Source organism: Piliocolobus tephrosceles, chromosome 1 (genome assembly GCF_002776525.5).
Source record: "Piliocolobus tephrosceles isolate RC106 chromosome 1, ASM277652v3, whole genome shotgun sequence".
Classification (NCBI taxonomy): Eukaryota; Metazoa; Chordata; class Mammalia; order Primates; family Cercopithecidae; genus Piliocolobus; species Piliocolobus tephrosceles.
In genome coordinates, this window is record NC_045434.1 from 42,755,501 (window position 1) to 42,777,878 (window position 22,378).

The 22,378-nt window shown below is 34.7% G+C and overlaps 1 protein-coding gene across 1 annotated transcript in view; it reads left to right on the top strand.

Annotated features, from left to right (window-relative positions):
- Positions 1 to 22,378, top strand: part of HMCN1 (hemicentin 1) — a 454,750-nt gene that overhangs the window by 364,250 nt on the left and 68,122 nt on the right. The window contains exons 69-82 of the mRNA XM_023203379.3: positions 792 to 988; positions 4,373 to 4,454; positions 5,749 to 5,885; positions 9,762 to 9,903; positions 10,929 to 11,073; positions 11,818 to 11,945; positions 12,258 to 12,414; positions 13,987 to 14,108; positions 14,449 to 14,613; positions 16,191 to 16,298; positions 16,747 to 16,884; positions 17,031 to 17,165; positions 18,073 to 18,342; positions 20,741 to 20,931. Coding sequence (XP_023059147.2) covers positions 792 to 988; positions 4,373 to 4,454; positions 5,749 to 5,885; positions 9,762 to 9,903; positions 10,929 to 11,073; positions 11,818 to 11,945; positions 12,258 to 12,414; positions 13,987 to 14,108; positions 14,449 to 14,613; positions 16,191 to 16,298; positions 16,747 to 16,884; positions 17,031 to 17,165; positions 18,073 to 18,342; positions 20,741 to 20,931 — 2,117 coding nt within the window. The remainder of the gene's footprint in view (positions 1 to 791; positions 989 to 4,372; positions 4,455 to 5,748; positions 5,886 to 9,761; positions 9,904 to 10,928; positions 11,074 to 11,817; positions 11,946 to 12,257; positions 12,415 to 13,986; positions 14,109 to 14,448; positions 14,614 to 16,190; positions 16,299 to 16,746; positions 16,885 to 17,030; positions 17,166 to 18,072; positions 18,343 to 20,740; positions 20,932 to 22,378) is intronic.

A 22,378-nucleotide genomic window follows, 5' to 3' on the forward strand; every position in this document is an offset into this window, starting at 1 on the left:
AGAAAAACAAACCTGCTTAGCCCTGGAGCTGTCCAACAGCTATTTTGGCTGCCTTGTCAAATATTAGGCTGGAAACTTGAACTATGAAAATGTCATAGAAAACTCGAATGGTCATTGTAAGGGGAATGTGTTTTAAAGGAATTACCAAAGTTGGGAGTAGACTAAAGAATCTTAATGTTTCTTCCCAGTGTTTAGATTGTTTGACCTGCTCTTCAGAAAGGTAATTTTAGAAGTATAAGTAACAAAAGAGGAAGTTACTCCCATCCAGACATAACAAATGTGTTTTATACAGAAATTATCTCCAAATGTAACTATTTTTTATTCTGCTTAGTCATTGTTTCCTCTCAAAGCTCTTCATGGAAAAGATGATAGCAAAATTCCACAGTATTCACACATTGCTTTTGTAGAAACTATTGGTATTTAGAGATACAAAAACATAGTAACATGCTAAGTCCCTCTCAAAAAAAAAAGTGCCACAAGTTGGGTTTGGTTTTTATTGTTTTCAAGTCTTTCAGTCAAGAAAGACTGTTCTAATTAACTGAAGTTCGAACTGTTGTTCTATAATTACATGGTAATGAATTGCCATTTACTTCATTATCTCTTGTGTGCATGATCCATCCCTTTTGAAAGTGTGTCAATGAGAAACGGTAATGACATCTAGGAATTTCACTTTCCTTGTTCTAATCAATTTTTATGTGAACATGAATTTGTGTTGGATTTTCAAGTTTTTCTAACGAGAAATATTTTATGAAATAGAGGGTTTATTATTGTTTTTTATTCCCTTTAAATAGAACCGCCTCACATTAATGGATCTGAAGAACATGAAGAGATATCAGTAATTGTTAATAACCCACTTGAACTTGCCTGCATTGCTTCTGGAATCCCAGCCCCTAAAATGACCTGGATGAAAGATGGCCGGCCCCTTCCACAGACAGATCAATTGCAAACTCTAGAAGGAGGAGAGGTTCTTAGAATTTCTACTGCTCAGGTAAGTGTCAAAGTTCATACAATTATTTTAGGTTAGGTCAAACTTATTTGCTAATATATGAGAATTGTTAAAGAAATTATGTCTTTGAATCCTTATATATCACAGCTCTGTGTAACTTGAGCAGGATAGATTAGTCCTATGATATGCATGATTGGGTAACTTAATTAAAAGGAAGACAAAGCGGTATCATATTAAACTCTGAAGAAAGCAAGATACCTTTCCATTAACTTTTGCAAGTTTTCACAGTGCTATAAGTGTTAGTATATTTCCCGAAGTTCTTAATTTGTGCTATGTGGCCCTTAATGGAACTGGCAAAAAGCAATCTGACATGCACATATATAAGGTTTCAAAGAACACTTTTGATCTCCAAAATGAACTAGGAGATATGGAAGTCTGAAGAGACAAAATTTTTCAAATAATGATCAGTTCAATAAAACTGACTGGTTTAGTTTAAGGAAATGGATCTGAAATGTGAATATATTAAAAGAGAAGTATGCCTGGGATGTCTTATTGTAGCAATCTTCTATTCTACTAATAAAGGCAAACCTTATGTTGTAATTATTCTCCATCTGAGCCCCAATGCCATCATTTATAAACTGGGGATAAAAATAATAATCATGCCTCATTCATACACAAATGTGCCTCATTCATACACAAATTTAAAGTATTTCTTTAAATACTCCAAATTTAAATTTGAATTTAAAGAAATATTAAATTTAATATTTATAAATATTATAAATATTATAATAATTTAATAATAAAAATAATATAAATATAAATATTATAAATATTATAATAATTTAATAATAAAAATAATATAAATAAATTTAAATTTGGAGTATTTAAAGAAATATTCCAACATGTGCCACAGGCATGTAGTAAATGCTTTAAAAAATAAAAAGGATTGTTCCTGCTGTTGCTGTTGTCATAATCATCATTCCTCTGAATGTAGGATAACAAATTATTTGATCATATTTTGTTTGCATTTTTCACTGAGAATGGAAGAAAGAAAGGGAACTGGAAGAAGAGAGCTAAGGATTATAAACTGTCTACTGTGTCCTGTTGTGTTCATCTCTGGGCTATCTGTCCTACCCATTCCCCTCATGGCAACTCTGTGAGGCAGTGTGTCTATCCCACAAATCCAGAAGCAGGTGCAGAGAGATTAAGTACTTATCTGCCAAGTACTCACTGTTGCTCAGTGATGGAGCTAGGCCTTAGTCCTTAGTCTGATTCAGAAGCCTAGACAGTGCATCTCAGCACAGTGCATTTCTAGTGTCTTGGAGCGCATACCTTCCATTCCCCTTTTTTCCCTCCATTTCAAACATTGCAGTAACTTAGAGTCAGGTTAAACTAAAACCATGTACTGAATCAAAACTCTTGCATGATGTAATTTCAACAAACAAAAAGTAGGCAAAAGAATTTTGTGACATTAGGAACAGCATGGAGACAGGAAAGTATGTGGAATAGAATCATGAATATAAAAAAAATGACAAATAAAGCTTGAAAGGGAAGTTAAGGCCATTACTGTAGGTCTTAAAGGCAAGAACAAAAAGGCGGGTTATAACAAAACAAGATGAAGGTCTCATAGAGTGTTAAATGATGGCCAGATTTCCCATGTGTTCTAGCTATTGTGGAGAATCCATAAGACCTAAAATATGTGACATGTGTCAGCCTTCAAGAAGTTTCTCAATGTCTAGGGGAGAAAAATGACTGTATACATAAGATACAATTAGATATGAGTCAATAATAGAACCATTAAAAACAGTATGGAAGTGGAAAATTAAATATGATCAAGTCCCCAAACTGATTTTGGTTACTCTGCTCCTCTGTTTTCATAGCGTTTTATATATACTTCTGTAGTAACACTTACTGCATTATATTTTGCTTATCTCAACTTTGCTTTTTGTGTATTTATCTGCAACATCTACTTGTGCCTGGTACATAATGGATGTGGATGCTTTGCAAATTGCAAATTGTGTGGTATAGACAAGAATTTCCTAAAACATCTTTTGTCAAACACTACTTCTGTAATTTATCCCAAGAGGGGAGGGGACTACTGTATGACTAATAGATTTAGAAAACTTTAGATACTGTACTCTCGTTTGTGAGCCATAATGCATGTCCACCTCTGCAAAATCTTCCTCTAAAGATACATGCTTAACTATAATTTTTATGACATTCTATTAGTAAAACAAGACTTTAGAAACTAACTACAGGTGATGTCTGTGGGTAGCCAGAAGGGCAGAAGTTGTCAGGAAATATTTTGTGGAAGAGGGAACATTTAAGAGTGGTTCTGAATGATGGTTCAAGTTTGGCTGAGTCAAAACAAGTGAGGGAATGATATCCATTGTGAATGAACAGAGTTGGCAGAGAAGAGTTAGTTTTAGAGATTTTAAAGATATGATGAGAAATTTAGAAATTATTCTTAGGAAAGGGCACATCATTTTTAAATTCTTTATTGAATAATGATGTAAGCGTTGTTCTTCTAAAATCGTATTGAAGTATTTTTCCAAACATTCTAGTCTCAATGTTTTTGAAAGGAGTTTTTGCAGCCTACCAAAAAGTGTTTCCATAACCTGTAAAGTCAGTTTGAATGTAAGAATTTTTTAAATGCCAATATTCTGGGAATGTTCAAGTACTAAAATAAATGACAACAGGATATTTCTATTTTTCCAAAATACATTTTTCGCAGTAGTAAAAGCATCTGTTTTCCAGAGTATCCTCTATGTGTACATGATTATGGGTTGTGTCTGCACAATGTCAAACATATGAATGAACCCTAGCATTCCTTGGAAACCGTGCTTGGGGATTTTTAAAGTAATGATTTTGGTTTTAGTTAGATAATTATAGATCCTGCTGTCAGTCTGACCCTATTTCTAACACATTACATAATATAACTCTTTTGTTTCACCATGTATATCAAACGTAGAGTCAAGATGAGATATTATATATTTGATTTTAATAGCCAGGTATTTTATTTATCTGTTTACTTATTTGACATTTAATTTTCTTGAGAAAGGCTTTGTTTTGACTTTTCAGTCTGCAATTTAAACCCATGAATATTTGTTACTTCAATGAACATTGAGGATAGCCTATCACATATGATGCTAGGTCCTATATATATCTACCTTTTCAGATATCATTAAATACACTTAATATACAAGCATTCTTACATCAATACCAAAATCCTGTTAAAACATAGGTTTACATATAATGTAGATAACAACCTATGCTTTCTATCAGAGTGCTAATCATAGTGTTAACAGTTTGCTTTAATTATCTTGCTTTTGGTCTGGGGTTATTTACGTTCATTCTAGTGATATTTATTTTAATAACAAAAACTAACATGTTAACATTGTGTAATTCATTATTTGGGTTTTGTAGGTGGAGGATACAGGAAGATATACATGTCTGGCATCCAGTCCTGCAGGAGATGATGATAAAGAATATCTAGTGAGAGTGCATGGTAAATTTGGCAAAAGGTCCTACAGTCTATCATACACACACCTGATTAGAAAAACCTGGGACAACACCACAGCACATCACAAGATATGTTTATAAGTTAGGGAATATATATTTTGCAAATCTGATTCTTAAATTTGACTAATCAACTGCTGTTGGGGGCAGTTCATGGATTAGTTGGAGGCAGTTATTTGATTAGTTTCTGCATTAATAATTTGTGTTCATTGGTTTAAAATAATAGAATATAAACTATGATGAAGAAAATTTAAAAATCCAGAATTTCATCAAAGACTTTTTTACATATAAATGTTTTGTCACAAAAATTTGGTGATAGAAAATGTATGTTTATATAGTGTACCTATAGAATTTAACTTGCTTTTACCTCAATAGTTTGGTGAACATTTTCATGTCAAGAAATATATTTTTATAACATAATTTTTAGTGATTGTATAGTATCCCATTTTACTCCATATTTCTGGATGTTTAGGCTATTTCTACATTTTTACCAACATAAACAGTCCTGCTGTGGATAACTTTGCATGCATGTGTTAGCCCATTCCCTTTGAGAAATTTCTGTGAGTGCACTTGCTTGGTTACAAACACACACACACACACTCTTCTAAGGATTTTGAAACTTATAGTCAGATTACTTCCTAGAAGAATTGGGCCAGTTAGACTCTGTCCAATATGGTTTTGACATTGAAATAGGAATTATTCTTCATGGGGAGGAATAATTTAAAAACTAACAGAAGATCTTTGGTTCATTCTCATAGCCTAAATGACTAGGCAGTGCAAGCTGTCTGGGATTTAAGTGCCCCCATCATCCCCACATACAAATTAAACCTGCCATTAATTGACATGCAAATTCTGTTTAAAAAAAAAAAAAAGAGCCACATGAAAAATACTTTCAGTATATTATGATGGGCACTCGCTGATTCAGTAATTTTTAAATCTTATGTTCAGATAAAATTATTACCAAGTGTATAACCTGGACAAGGGATCCCTTCTTTGTGCCTCCGCTTCTTTACTGTCAAATGGTGAAAATAATGCAATTTTATTACTTCTATCATTCATGTAGTTGTTGACAGGATTTCTTAGCGTACATGAAAGTGCTAAATAAGGTAAAAAAAACTTCCGTTTGTAATTATCTAGGCTATAAATTACATGAGTAATGTTTTAATGTTATGACTCTTATTATTTCATATAGCAGAACCAACATGTTTTGGATACCTATGATAATATAGATCACGTTACAGCTCTTTTTTTAAAGCTCTTGTTGTATTTGTTCTCATACCCAGTACCTCCTAATATTGCTGGAACTAATGAGCCCCAGGATGTCACTGTGTTACGGAACAGACAAGTGACATTGGAATGCAAATCAGATGCAGTGCCCCCACCTGTAATTACTTGGCTCAAAAATGGAGAACGGCTACAGGTACATTTTTTGATAAGCTCCACAAATTCCTTTTTGAGATTAAAAACTAAAAAATCAGCCTTTGCTAGGTACACAAAACCAAGTAACATCAGGCTACTAATTATTCAACATTGCAGCAGTAAGCACAGGGTTTTAAAATTGGCTTTATTATTTGCCTTATTATTTGCCTTTGCTGGGGTAGTTAATAGTTGGTCATGGGTCAAAGAAAGATATTTAGATTCATGACACACTGGAAATTTGCCCAAGTATATATTTCCTTGTGCCCATGCATTGAAGTCTGATTTGAAATACTCGCCTATTTCTTAAGACAGAAGAAACCAACAAAGTCTCAAAATAACTGCCACGTCACTAAGGAGAATGCTGCTTTTACTGAATTTCCCTTGTCTAAGCTTGGACCTCATGAGTGACCCCAAAGATACCAGGTGTCTGAGACTGGAATCCGTGAAGAACCAGTTACTGGCTGTCTAAAGCTTGCCATGCTCAGATGATACCTACCTGCTGTCATACAGTGTCAAAGGCCAGGATCTTCAGTAGCCTTTTAGAGACCACTGAAAGCTTTGATTGTGAATGTTTTGATTGTGATTATCCTAGTGATTTTTTTCTTCTTTGTTCTTCCTCATCCTCTCATTGTAACCTACACTTTGTTTCTAGTAGTTAATTACAAAAGGAGATTATGTCCCCTAACACCTAAGACATAAAGACTTCCACCACCACCAAACCACACAAACACCAAACATGGAGGGGCTGGGTTCTGAGAGTTACTAACATGCTAAATCATCATGCCTATCACTTAACCCTCCGGTACTTCTGTTTCTCTATTTATTGTGTGCCTACTAGAATACCAGGCACTGAATTCTATTTTTGCTACTGAAAATAGGCTTTACCCTCAAGGAGCTCACACACTATCTGAGAAGACAGGTTAGTCAAAGATTATAGAATGGATACCACTAATAAATTGTATATTAGAAGGATGTGTAGAAACAGAGATGAGAAGCAAAGAACCCAGACTAAAGGGTAAGGAACAGCCCATGGAAGTCTCTAAAGATGAGCTCAGTTTTAAAGGATCAGTATATACTGGGTGAGGCCAGAGAAGAAAGTGATTCCAATTACAGGTAATGGCATGTACAAAGCTATTACAAGAAAAGGAAGGCTGCTGGTCTGAGAACTGCAAGTAGCTTGGTATACCTGAAATAGATCTTGGTTAAAATCTTTGATGATTCCCCATAGATTTCAGGATTCTGGTTAAACCACGCAACTGAGCTCACAAGCCCTTTCATGCTCTGACTTTGCCTCCATAGTCTGATCTCCCATGTGTGCACTTCACTCCAGACCATTAGGGGTAAAGGTAAAAACTGAGTGAATGTTGATGATGGAGAAGTCTAGGTTGATCCCAGGTTGACCAAGTGATGTCAGTCCTAGGAAAGGGTAAGTTCACTAGTGATGAAAAATGAAAAAAAGATGAGTTCAGGTTTAGACATTTTGAGTTTGAATTACCTGTATTTTCCAAGAGGAGATTGCAGAAATCATTTTAAAATATTGGCCCGTATTTCATCAAAAAAGGCTTTGGTTTCATGGTCCATATTTACTTAAAAAAAAAAAAAAAAAAAAAAAAAAAACGGCCTTTGATGTAATCATCATGGTATAATCTCTTCTTGAAGTCATAGCTTTGTAGGAGGTTGACTAGAAAGCAGAGTATGAGAGTCCCAGTTAAGTGAAAGTAAAGCTTTAGGCAATAGTAACAATTACAAGGTGAGCATAGGAAAAAAGAAGATGAATGAGACTGAGCAGGAGGACTCAGAAATAGGATTAAAAGTAGGAAACACTGGTGTATTAAAAGTCAAGGAAAAGGTGGGGGGTGGTTAACAAAGGCCACAGAAGGTACAATAAAGTTGTGTCCATTAGCTTTGGTAATACATATAGGTAATTAAAGACCTGAGCAATGGTTCTTCAAAGAGTGATCAAAGTAGAAGGCAGGTTACAGTTGTTTGGGGAGTAAATGGAAGAAGAGGAAGTAGAAACAAGCATGAACTGTTCTTTAAAGATTCTGTATGTGTATTTGCTGAAAGAAAGAGATTGAAGACAGAGGAGAGAGAAAGATCAGTTTATATGACAAGTTATGTTGGATAGGGGAGGTATGAGACCCAGGCACAGTTGAATGGGTTAGCCTTGTCGAGAAGGGTCATCCATTTTCTGCAGAGATGGGGAAATAGAAAAGAAGGTTGCATTCATACCCAAGGTGGGAGGAGGGGAGAACTGCTGGTGTGGGGCTTTAATTTTCTCAGTGGAACAGGAAGTGAGATTATCAGCTAAGAATGAGGTTCTATCAGGAGACAAGTCAAATTTGGAAGAATTATAGGTGGTCTATAGAAGGAAAACCAGAGAAAATTGTAATGAGACTTAATAAGTTAGCAGAAAGCACTGATGTTCATGGAAGAAAACCATTATCAGAATCAATCTGAGCCAGGTGTGGTGGTTCACGCTATAATCCCAGCACTTCGGGAGGCCAAGGCAGGATTGCTTAAGGACAGGGGTTCAAGACCAGCTTAGGCCACATAGCAAGACCCCACCTGCATAAAAAAAAATTAGCTGGGTATGGTGGCGCACATCTGTAGTTGTAGCTACTGAGGATACTGATGTGGGAGGATTGCTTGAGCCCAGGATTTTGAGATTACAGTGAACTATGATAGCACCACTACTGCAGCATGGGTGACAGAATAAGAATCTGTCTCTTAAGAAAAAAAAATCACTCTGAAAGTTTTTATTAGCCTAAAACTCTGCTATACCCATATAAAAGTTAAAAATTAAAATACTTTTTATAGAACTTACTATACATATTTAAGAAATCGCTTATTCTCATCAAAGGTAACATAATTTTATCACTAATAGCCCCAACAGAAAGGACTAGAGAAAATGTGTGAACTTTTAAAATAAATGGACCTGAACTGCATATTTTACTTCGAGCAATGTTTTATTAGAAAGATATATGTATCTGGGACCAAGCTCATACGGTAGAGAAATCTTATTTGGACTATTCCTGAAATGCTTTCATCTTAGGTACAATGAGAGAATATCAATCTTTGATGCTACCTGGAATTTTTTAACAACTGTGATCATATGTTTTATCCTTAAGTTACTTGTTTATATATGTAGCTCTCCAATTAGACTTAATAGCAGAGATTAGGTTTCATTGTGCTATGTTTTCATAATTTTTGGTCTATGCCTAGTTACAAAACAAATTCTTAAGAAATATTTGTGCTAGTTTATTTACTTATTTTTTAAAAATGTTGGAGTACAATGTTTTCCTCTAAGTTAACCAAAGTTAGTCAGCAGGCTTTCAGTTATAAGTGACAGAATTCAAATTCAAACCAACTTAAATGAAAAGGAAAAACAAAAAGGAAATGTATTGGCTACAATAATTGGTGAATTTCCAGAGGCTCTAACTATATAATGAAGCATCTGTCCTTTCTCTGAATGAACTCTACTTGCATTGCCTTAGATTCAGGACAGGCTGTTTCCACATGATAAGACTGCCACTAGGCTTAGGTCATCCTCACAACCTGTGATTCTAGGAAAAAGGGCACATCCTTTCCCTGACACTCCCAGCAGAGTCTAGAGGAGGACTCTGGTAGGCCTAACTTAAGTCACCTGCCCATTCTTGAATGGATCATAATTGTCAAAGGAATTGGGGGCATAACGTCACTCATTAAAACAGTTCCCAGGGATTTTTGATACTATGAAAGTGGTGGAGGAGCAGACAAAGCATGCTGAAAGACAACAGCTCCACAGTTCACTATAGTTACTTTTGATGCTGTGAAATAATATTTAGTCTCTTTTCCTGACATTTTAATGGTAAATTTATTTACTTGCTGAATCCAGGCAACACCTCGAGTGCGAATCCTATCTGGAGGGAGATACTTGCAAATCAATAACGCAGACCTAGGTGATACAGCCAATTATACCTGTGTTGCCAGCAACATTGCAGGGAAGACTACAAGAGAATTTATTCTCACTGTAAATGGTAAGAAAAGGTATTCATTGTTCCACAATTTAAAAATCTGACCAAGGGCATTCAAAGAGATGATAGCTTTTTCTTATGTGCATACTAAATGAAGCCTTGTGCTTATCTTACTGCTTTTGAAAAAGGCAACATGGAGTATTTGTATTAGATCTATACTGCAAATTAACTCAATTTCCAAAAAACATAACTAGAGATATTTTAGTCTATCTTAGAGAATACGTCCAATTACTGTTAGCATATCATGATGTTTTATGTCATTCAGAATCAGAACCATTGAGGAAGTCAATACACTAAATCACTGGATGACAAATAGCCCATCATTTTGTTCACCTTTATTGAGGGTGGCTTGAGAGTACATATGTGCCAAACAGAGACTGCCATAGGACTGTAATTTTATTAAATATAGTGTCTGAATGCCAACATTTAGGAAGATAATATAGACTTTTCCTCAAAACAGTCTATTGGATATTTAATATATAAAATTTTACAGAATAGTGGATGACCCACACAACTAATATCTCTAATACTAAAATTAAAATTCAGGCTGTCTATTCCCATATGAACTCAATGATCAATAAAATGCATGCTCTGAGAATTGCATGATTGATCACAGATGTGCTTTTTGTTAAACCAGCCCACTTTCTGTTCTTCATTTAAAGTGAAGCTGTTTCAGTGTTAACATTCTCTGACCATTATTTGGCCAAAGAGAAATAAGAAATATCATCTTTAATTTGCATCAGACTAGAGCTGAGTTTCATTTAAGCCTCTCTCACAGTAAGCCAGATTTCATACACCATATTAGAGATTTAAAATCCCCCTGCCTACCTACCCTTTATTTTTAAATGCAAAATATCTCGAGTAAGACTTCAGTAATTAAACCTCAATTATATTTATACTAACCTAGATTCGTGTAGACGAAGCCATACATTTGACTCGAAGCTCATCTTAAATTATATCTTCAGGGTCTTCATGCAGGCTGTGTTATTTAGTATCACTGAATTTTTTCATGTGCATCTCTTGTTCAGTTCCTCCAAACATAAACGGGGGCCCCCAGAGTCTTGTAATTCTTTTAAATAAGTCAACTGTATTGGAATGCATCGCTGAAGGTGTGCCAACTCCAAGGATAACATGGAGAAAGGATGGAGCTGTTCTAGCTGGGAACCATGCAAGGTAACAATACTAGAAAATTTTAAAAATGCTGTAAGACCTGAAAGACAAATTCTTAAATTTTTTTTCTAGTGCACTATTTTGGTCTCATTATGTTTAGAATTAGCATTTCATCTTAATACAATAATCAAAATTTAGTATTTTATTATTTTTCTGAGACAGAGTCTTGTTCTGTTGCCCACACTGGAGTGCAGTGGCATGATCTTGGCTCATTGCAACCTCCGCCTCCTGGGTTCAATTGATTCTCCTGCCTCAGCCTCCCAAGTAAACTGAAATTACAGGCGCATGCCACCACACCCAGCTAATTTTTTGTATTTTTAGTAGAGATGGAGTTTCACCATGTTAGTCAGGCTGGTCTCAAACTCCTGACCTCAGGTGATCCGCCCACCTCAGCCTTCCAAAGTGCTGGGATTATAGGCATGAGCCATCACTCCAGGCCCAAATTTAGTATTTTAAAAGCATAATCCCTGAGGCTTATGTCTACATAATGATTCTAATCCATTCAAGCTCACAAGCCCATCTGTTAGGAACCTTTGCGTCGTAACTTTTTCTTCCACCAAGGGTATTGTAAACATGTGTCATCTGAAACAGGAAAAAAACTGAATGGATTTAACATTTCCCTCAGTCAAAATATGAATAATCAAAGAAGAAAAAAACTGAATGAAGTGTTTAACATTTCCCTCAGTCAAAATATGAATAATCAAAGAAGGCTGATTCAGAAGACTTCACTTGTGGTTTCTTTTGCAGATATTCCATCTTGGAAAATGGATTCCTTCATATTCAATCAGCACATGTCACTGACACTGGAAGGTATTTGTGTATGGCCACCAATGCTGCTGGAACAGATCGCAGGCGAATAGATTTACAGGTTCATGGTAAATACACTTTTATAGATGACATCCAGTCTCTGTGTCAAATGCTCTTTGATAGCTTAAACTAGTGAGGTCATAAAGATCTTGACATTGAAGACTAGTTAAGCAATTTGCATTATATTATGAATAGTCAAGCCCCAAGTTTTCTCCTTAGTATAGTTAATATCAACACAGCACTATTAAAATTCACAGAGCCTTGTTTGCTCATAACTATGAGGCCAGTTAATAATGACTAATTTCAGTTCAGCAGAAATATTTCACATGGCACACTATTTGCTGACTGTGTTTCCTTCTTACTTGGTGACATTGTCTTAGTTCCTCCATCTATTGCTCCGGGTCCTACCAATATGACTGTAACAGTAAATGTTCAAACTACTCTGGCTTGTGAGGCTACTGGGATACCAAAACCATCAATCAATTGGAGAAAAAATGGGCATCTTCTTAATGTGGATCAAAATCAGAACTCATACAGGTAAGGATAATTTAATTGAAAACTCCCACCAACTATTTAGAAACAGTTTGCAATGAATCAACATTTTAATTCTATCAGTGGGGCCAGCGAATCTATGGACTATAACAAATTAGCTAGCATATAGAGGGTTTTTTTTTTCCTTAATATGGACTTAGGTTTTTAGCCTAAAATATTTTTATGAATTATAGGTCATCTTTTCCATACATAAACCCTGTGGATGAATGTCAGTGATTATATATAGGATTAGATTTATATCCTGCCTTGTTTAGTACCTTTTAGAATTTTATAAAGGTAAAGGATAAGAACATCATTTTATATAAAAGAAGAACTATTCTGTAAAAATAAATACAAGCTTTAGTTGTAGAATAAAAGTCAAATTTTATACCTTAAAATACAATTTAGATATTGGCAGAATGTGTAGGGAGGAAAAACAGCATTTCTTCCAATTTTTTTTTTTTTTTTTGCCTTTTACCAAGCTTTACTACCATAGCTCATAATATGGTAATATCTATTTTTCAAAGGCTAAACTTTAAATCACTTAGAATTTCGGATGTTATAGGTGAGCATCATTTTTTGGATCTTACCTGAGCTATTAGATCATTACTCTGTCAAACATTTGCTGTAGCACTAAAAACAAATGATCTCTTATGTCCACTTTGACAAAAATCAGTTCCAATACACCAGGAAGTATAAAACTAGGAGTGTCTCAGTTGAAATTCTATCATGTCTCTTTTTTCACCCTTTTAATCTTTTGGCATTGGGAGGTTCAGTGACTTGCAAGTATACACTATGGAAAATGTGCCATGCTTTTTAATAAAAAGGTGTGTCAAATATGTTTTTATTAAACCATTTCTATCATGCATAGTGTGAAGTAGATACTCTAATTTAGATTTACTTTAAATCATGTATGTGTATTTACTAAACCTCCTAAAATGTGAAGTGTTCTAGATTTTAGTTATATATATATATATACACACACACATACACACAGTTCAAAACTACATATACATAGATATAGATATAGATATATAGATATTGCCATATTATCTACAAGGTAGCCACACATTTAAGGAGACATGCGAAGTAGGTAAAGGGGTGAGACACACAGACTTGTCATTAGTCATCTGTCAATGGAAATAAACAAATATCAACCTGCTAGGTTATTGTGAAATTTAGAGATAATTTATGCAAAGCATAATTTCTGGTGCCAGGAGTGAATTTGATGCCCAGTAGACAGTGGCTGTTTTTAGTGTTCTCATTGTACTGTATTTCTCCTAGGAGAGCAAGGTTAATCATGATATAAGCATTCAGAGAATGTAAGATTCCCTCTTCAGACAATCCTTCCAACAATTACTTCCTGTAAATATCATATCAAGTTTGAGGCTCTAGAAAGCCACTGCCATATAAACAAACTGTAATGCATAAAGTTTGCCTCAGGGACATGATGTTAATTTTAACATGAGGAAAGAGTACTGTTTTCATCAATTTACAACATGGTACCATGTTAAACTAGCTGGGAAAATTTATGAAAACCTACATATAGTATCTCATGCTTTGAAATCTGTCTTCTAGGCTCCTTTCTTCAGGTTCATTAGTAATTATTTCCCCTTCTGTGGATGACACTGCAACCTATGAGTGTACTGTGGCAAACGGTGCTGGAGATGATAAAAGAACTGTGGATCTCACTGTCCAAGGTGGAACTGGCTTGGAACATGGATTGAAACATGATAATGCTATCACTTCATCATTCTACTACTTTACAAAAGGGATCCCTTTTCTTTCATTTTTTTAAACATTTATTTTAAGTTCACGGGTACATGTGCAGGTTTGTTATATGGGTAAACTTGTGTCATGGGAGTTTGTTGTACCGATTACTTCATCACCCAGGTATTAACCCAGAAATAAAAGGAGGAATCCCTTTTATACTTACCTAACTTTCACTTTCAGCCAAAAAGATGATGTATGATAAGTCTTTGGAATTCTTTAACAGTTGGAAATGTGTAGTTTTTTCCCTTTTTGTTGTTGTTGTTTTAGTTCCACCTTCCATAGCTGATGAGCCTACAGATTTCCTAGTAACCAAACATGCCCCAGCAGTAATTACCTGCACTGCTTCGGGAGTTCCATTTCCCTCAATTCACTGGACCAAAAATGGTATAAGACTGCTTCCCAGGGGAGATGGCTATAGAATTCTGTCCTCAGGTAAGACCAAGCTCAGTGATTTCACATCTATCGATTGTATTAGTTATTCATGCATATTCTTACCTGGTCTTTGTTGCACCAGAATAAAAGAATAAAATATGCATGCATTCTTGGACTTAAAAATCTGGAAAACAGATTGTTAAAACATATTTTTCACATAGGAAGGGGATCTAGGGAATGAAAGAAAAAGAAGTCTGGAAACAAAATAATATTTAAGACTGATCTGACTATAATAAACATGACCACCGGTATTTATGTGTATATTTACCAAACCTAAGGTTTAACAAATTCCCGAGTTACCTGTGAGTGAATCACACTTATTTCGTTGGCCAAATAGAATGTCTCTTCATTTAATGAACATTCAGTGCCTAAGACAGGATACATACTCTATTAAGATTCTGAGACTATATAACTAAAACAGGGTTCTAGGTTTCAAGGCTTTTAAAGTTGAGTATGTAAGACTGAGTAGTGAGTTCTGTGAAGGAAAAATGTTTATAGTGGTAGTAACCCTCATTTATACAATTTATAGTATTGAAGAAAAAAAAATCACCTAACGTATAGGTGATTCACATTGGTGTTTCTAAAACTTATCCTACACTGGGGAAACACAATAGAGATAAAGTAGTAACTAATATCCTGGGACTTTATGAGTATGTGTGTATTATTCTAAGAGAATTTGTATAGAAGGGAAATAGTGGAAAATTTGTTCCCAGGATGCAACTTGGCTTTCAAGACAAATTATTTTGACTATAGAGTGATAGCCATTCAAATCATAATATATATATAAATATATATATATTTAGAATAAAGTATTAGGCTAAGAAAACAATTTAGAACTTTCTCAAAATATTAAACCCAGCAACTTCATTCCTAGGTATTTACCCAAAGAAATGAAAACATTGGTCTACACAAAGACTTATATGCACATCTTCATACAGCATCATTTGCAATAGCCAAAAAGTGGAAACAATTCAAATGACTATCAGCTGATAAATGGATAATTAAAATGTGGTATATCCGTGCAATGGAATTCTGTTTGGCAATAAAAAGGAACAAAATATTGACAAATGCTACAGCAGATGAACCTCAAAAACATTATGCTTATAGTGAAAGAAGTCAGACACAAAGGACCACATACTGTGTGATTCAATTTATATGAAATGTTCAGAAAAGGCAAATCTGTATAATCAGAAAGCAGACTAGAGGTGGGCTAAGGCCAGGGTTAGAAGTGGGGAATGACTGTAAATGAGCACCAGGTTTCTTTTGGGGGTGATGGAAATATTCTAAAATTTGATTGTGGTGATATTTGTATAACTCTGTAAGTATACTAAAAATCATTGAATTGTGCATTTAATTGAGTGACTCTTATGGTATGTAAATTATGCCTCAATAAAGCTGTTAGTAATAATTTAAGTACTGTGCTAGGCACTTCAGGGGATACAAGTATGAATATAAGCCAAGCACCACCATGCTAGTTGCAGAAAACACACGAAAGAGAGTCAAATTTTACTGAACTAAAAAAATGCTGAGATGCAGTATACATTGAAACTTTTTTTTTTTTTTTTTTTCCTTTTTAGGAGCAATTGAAATACTTGCCACCCAATTAAACCATGCTGGAAGATATACTTGTGTGGCTAGGAATACGGCTGGTTCTGCACATCGACATGTGACCCTTCATGTTCATGGTATGGGAGGCTATTTACTCACTCATTCAAAGTTTGCTGGGTTTGGGGAGGTTTTTCTGGTCATATTTATTCTGAAAGGTGGTACTGTCTAGAGCTATGAACCATAGTAATATCTTGGGGACATGAAAGCCTGGTAGATATTTTTAATAGGCTAAAAAAGGCACACAAATGACAAACCACTCAAAGTAACTCCAAAATAATTTTTCTTCTTGGATTTTTATAATCTGTTCCTGACTCTAGTCTTCCAGTGGAGTTCTTCTAACGGAAACTGGCTACTGTAGCAAGACTCAAAGAATACAGTGTGGCCAGCATTCACTTTTCTCTTGGACAATCAAATCACTAATATTTTACAATTATGAATTTGGGTATTTTTAAGCTCATTACTATAATAGACATGGTTTCCATTAACTAGTGCTATTATTTCTATTTGTTGATTGGTTTCTTATAGAGCCTCCAGTGATTCAGCCCCAACCAAGTGAACTACAAGTCATTCTGAACAATCCTATTCTATTACCATGTGAAGCAACAGGGACACCCAGTCCTTTCATTACTTGGCAAAAAGAAGGTATCAATGTTATCACTTCAGGTACCTACCACTGTTTCTATCAAGAAAATCATAGCTCATCAGTGTTTTATAATTCAAATCAGCGTGATTGTTTTTAATGAAAAGGTTTTTTTTGTTTGTTTGTTTTGTTTTGTTTTTTTCACTCTGCTTTTGTAACTGTGATGTAGGCAAAAACCATGCAGTTCTTCCTAGTGGCAGCTTACAGATCTCCAGAGCTGTCCGAGAGGATGCTGGCACTTACATGTGTGTGGCCCAGAACCCGGCTGGTACAGCCTTGGGCAAAGTCAAGTTAAATGTCCAAGGTACCTAAATAATTCATCTCTTTTTTCAATTCAAAGATGGTTGTAACAATGTCTACCAAATATTTATATATCTAAAATGATTATGCTGCTGTTCCCCCATAGTTCTCAACATTCTTAGTTTGTATTATCCTACTGGTTTTTCTATCACTTTTATGAAGAAAGTTTAGTGTATTTTATTTTTTTGGCCATTGTTTGTATAAGAAAACACAGGCATCTAATCCTATTTTGAACTTCTATGAACCTCTATTTGATACTCTATTTCATTATATAGGTAAAACTCTTCCCACTTATTTGGAAACCTTTGAAAGGGCTCATAATAAGGATTTTCTTTCCAAGTGTTTACAATAGGCTAATCACCACTTAGCTATTAGCCTGGATATTCTATTGAGTTGTAATGCATCACTATAAAGAAGCATGTGAAATAACTGAATAATCATATTATTTATAGCAACAAAATTATTTGGTTGAATTTGTGCTTGCCATTACATTTGTATTTGCAAGGAGACAGTCTATTCAGAGCAGTTAATTTTTTTCCAAAATATTTTCCAAAACTTGGTGTTCATTTTGGAAGTTTAAATACCTAAAGTGAATCACATAATTTATGTAAGTTAAAGAAAATACTTTTGTTGATACAGCTTAAATTTTCTAGACATGCAAGCCCTCATGACTATATGTTTATCTCCTCATCTAAAATCGACTATCACTTAACATTTATTTGTTAGCTAGGGACTAGTTTTCTGAAGTGTGCCCAATTACTTTTTTGTTCCCATGAAAAAGTGTAGTGCTCCTTTTCTAATGATATGGTGTGTTTCTTATCAATGTTTGCTAGAGCAGTACTGTAGTATGTAATTTGTGCACTCACGCTTCTAAGATGAACTTTGAACTTTATATTTTTTGTATCTTTTAGTTCCTCCAGTCATTAGCCCTCATCTAAAGGAATATGTTATTGCTGTGGACAAGCCCATCACGTTACCGTGTGAAGCAGATGGCGTCCCACCACCTGACATTATATGGCATAAAGATGGGCGTGCAATTGTGGAATCTATCCGCCAGCGCGTCCTCAGCTCTGGCTCTCTGCAAATAGCATTTGCCCAGTCTGGTGATGCTGGTCATTACACCTGCATGGCAGCCAATGTAGCAGGATCAAGCAGCACAAGCACCAAGCTCACCGTCCATGGTAGGTTGTTTAACATGAATTATTTCTGTCTGCTACACTACCATGGCAAAGATAAAAGGCTACCAAGAGCAAATCTGATAGAAGTCAAAAACTCTTAAACTCAGTAATCCAAAGTGTGTGTTGGGGGCGGGGGGTGGGGTGTGGTATGTAGGTACACTTCAAATCTGTTTTCTGTGGACTGTGTTTATGTGTGTTTGTGCACATAGGTGTGTGAGAGAGATTTTATTAATATTGCCAGGATTTTTAATGTGTTGCTGGTACCCTCACATATTGTGATTAGTTGACTTATGAGGAGTCCGTTTGTGTTTTGTGACTTTTCTGCTTTACTTTTCAAGCTTCAAGTCATCTTGGTTCAAAACGAATCACCATATGACCTACATTGTATGACTTGACCCTAATGAGAATTAGGAGATCTATTTGATTCATTATATTAAAGTGGCAAAATATTTACCTATACATTTTTATAACAGAAAAATATCTTTCCTTTGTATTAAGACAACAAAATATTGAAAAATCAGCATTGAAATATTTTTGTTTTTATTGTATATTTTGACTAAGGATAGAATCCATGTTAATATCAGTGGTAGGAAACAATAGCAGATTAAACTGCTTCCAACCTCTCTTTTCAGAGGTAATTATTATAATAAGGAGTTTCTGCTTTTTCATTTTTCAGAAATTTGTGAAAGCTGTTTTATTTTTCAAGTGCATTTTAATTTTCTGTAACTTCAGAATAACAGAGACAATTTTGAGTGGAAACATTTTTGGTTGAATAATTTAGCCAAAATTAAAAATCACCTTTTATGAGTTTTCTAAATAAGTCCCCTGCTTTCAGTTAACATAATTAATCAATATACACTATCCATTTGCCTTCAAATAAATAATACTCCTTCTTTTCAAGTGTCTGTAGAAAATTTACCAAAATTGACCTAAACAAAAAAATTGTTAATAAGTTTCAAAAAGATAGACCATAATTTCTACCCACCATGCAGTAAAGCTAGAAATTTGTCATGAACTTTCAATGCCAAAACCCCAAACCCAGATGACTTTAAAAACACTCTTCCAGCCAAAAAGTAGGTCAAAGAATAATTTTCTATTTTCAGATTATTTAGAAAATAAAGACATGACATATCAAAATGTACAGTGTGTGCTCAAAGCTGAAATCAACACAAAGTCATAGCCATAATTCTTTCATTTTGAAACAGAAAGAACTGAAGTAAATCTACTAATGCTGCAACTTTGTATCCCCTAACAAAAGACAAATAGCGACCCAAGGAAATCAGGATAAAGAAGATAATGAAAATAGAGCATGAATTAATTAAAAATGAATATTTATGATGCACCATTGAGCAAAATCAATTTTTGTGTTTTCCAAATTATGTTTATATCTATTATTATATAATGTTTGTATATTTAATCATATCATAAAAGATAAAAATTAACTATTTTAATTGAAAGCAGTTAATTTAACTGAAAGCAGCTAATTAAAGTTTATATAGCAATTTTATTTTTGCTAAGGTCAACTGTTCTCCTGTCACTCTTTAAAATGTCATTAAGATGGGTCCACTTCTCACTGATTTGTTTGAATGATTCCACATTCATTGTTTTGGGAAGGGAGTGTATTTTTTCTTTTGAGCCAAGAATTCTTAATACTTTTTGTCTTTTCTTTAGAAGTAACCATCTTAGTTCTAAGTCCAGTCAAGTATTTTTTATTACACTAAAATATTCAGTTCATCTCTATATTGCCTAAATTCTAGTTAAAAAAAATTTGAGTCACAGGAAGTATTTGGTACTATAATGTACCAAATGTGCAGAGTTATGAAGTCACTATGAAAATTTCCTGACAGTATAAAAACTGAATTAAATGTCTTGATCTGGTTTACTTGTATTCATTGTAACATGTAAAATACTGCAATAAGTATTTTTTTCTACAGCACTTTGTGATATTCAATATTGGGTGTCTTATAGTGTTTTCTGGTGACTATTATTAGTTCATCCTCACAATGTATCTCTGAGACAAATATAGCAGTTACACAACCATAGAAGCATTTTTTGGTTTTGTTGTTGGTTTGTTTTACTTCACTGCAATAAACAGAAGTAACTCAAAGATGGAAAAGTCAGGAAGCCAAATAAAATATAAAGATCTTCTACCCAGTTCTGTCGTTTGCTCAGAAACTGAATGTAAATATATTCAGTAAGTTCAAATACATTAGGATTCTTGCTAGCACCAAAAATACTGATTTCTTTCATATCAGGAAGCAAATCAATATCGTAATATTTCATTTTTAGTATTTCTAGCAAAGTTACCATGAAGAGAGTTTTTTTTGTGTTAATTTTTATTGTGAATAAAGACATTATTGAACTCAGCTTCCTGGATGACTCTTTTTTAAACTCTTCATAGTACCACCCAGGATCAGACGCACAGAAGGACACTACACGGTCAATGAGAATTCGCAAGCCATTCTTCCATGCGTAGCTGACGGAATCCCCACACCAGCAATTAACTGGAAAAAAGACAATGTTCTTTTAGCTAACTTGTTAGGAAAATACACTGCTGAACCATATGGAGAACTCATTTTAGAAAACGTTGTGGTAAGTTTAATGGACATGAACAGATACGTTAAGCCAGATTATAAATTTGCTGTCATACTTTTAATAATTTAGCATGGAAATATATTCTTTAATAATTAAAAATATATGTTCTTATAAAATCAGGTCACAAAATTAATTTCACACATATTTCATTTTATGTCCCTTGAATAATATTTAACAGATGATAGGAACTCACAAATGCCCTCCTTCTAAAATTATGTTTGTGGAAATATGTGTTTATCAGGAATTTTAAGTACCATTGCTATATTCTCTGCTCTTAACCTTACAGGGCAATGATAAGTATCTAGAGTAAATAACTTTCAATTCTTTAGTACTTCAAGGGGAAAAAATGTTAAACATTTTTTTAAAAAGGAAAAAAGTCTATGTGTCTCAATGCAATCAGAAGCAGTCATTAATAGTCAACATAAGTATTTATGTATATTCATAGGTGAATATTCCTATTCAAATAGTCAACAAATATGTATCGAACACCTTTTCTGCAACTAGCACTGGTTTAGGCACTGGGAATACATCAGCGAACAAAAGAATCAAAGATCTTTGCCCTCATGGAGTTTATACGTAGAGGAAGGAGACAATAAAAATGAAAAATAATAATGTCAGAAGAAAAAAAAATGGCATGAAAAATAAGAAAGGGGTAAAGGGTTTCAGGAGTTGGTGCAGTGAAGATAACAGTTGTAAATAGGGTAGTCAGAGTAAGGTCTCTCTGGGAAGGTGACATTTGAGCCAAACTTGAAGGAAGTGAATTAGCCAAGCAAATTTTTTCCCCTGGTCTGCTCCCTGGAGGAGCAGACCAGGGGAAAAAAAAATAGGTGGAGCAAAGCACTTGAGGTGGAAACACGTCCAGTGTATTTGAAAAACAGGAAGCCAGTGAAAGCAAAACAAAGAAAGAATGAAAGGAGAAAGACGTCAGTGATAAATGGAGGCCAAATCACGTCAGGTCTTACAGGTCATTGTACAATTTTACCTTTTACTCTAAGTCAGAATCCACCGCAGGTTTTTATATGCCTTACATTTTTAAAGGGTTATGTTGGCTGTTGTGGTGAGAATCAGAGGTAGGGAGACAAGGACAGGACTAGTGAGACCTCTTGGGAAGACTGTCTGGAGGCAGATGAGAAATGATAGAACTCAAAGCAGGATGTTAGCAGAGAAGAGGCAAGAAGTAAGATTCTGCATATACTTTGAAGCTAGCATTTTCTGACAGATTGCAAGTAGGGTGTGAGGAAAAAAAAAATAAGAATGACTCAAATGTTTGAGACTGAAGGCATGAACAATTGGAAGGGTGAAATAGCCATCAGCTGCGATGGTGAAGGCTACAGGCAGTACAAGAAGGGGCCGTTGGAAGGAATTGGGAGCTCAGTTTTGGGGCATGAGTGTGAGACGTATCTCAGGCATCAGAGCAAAGACTTAGAATAAGAAGTTCCACAGA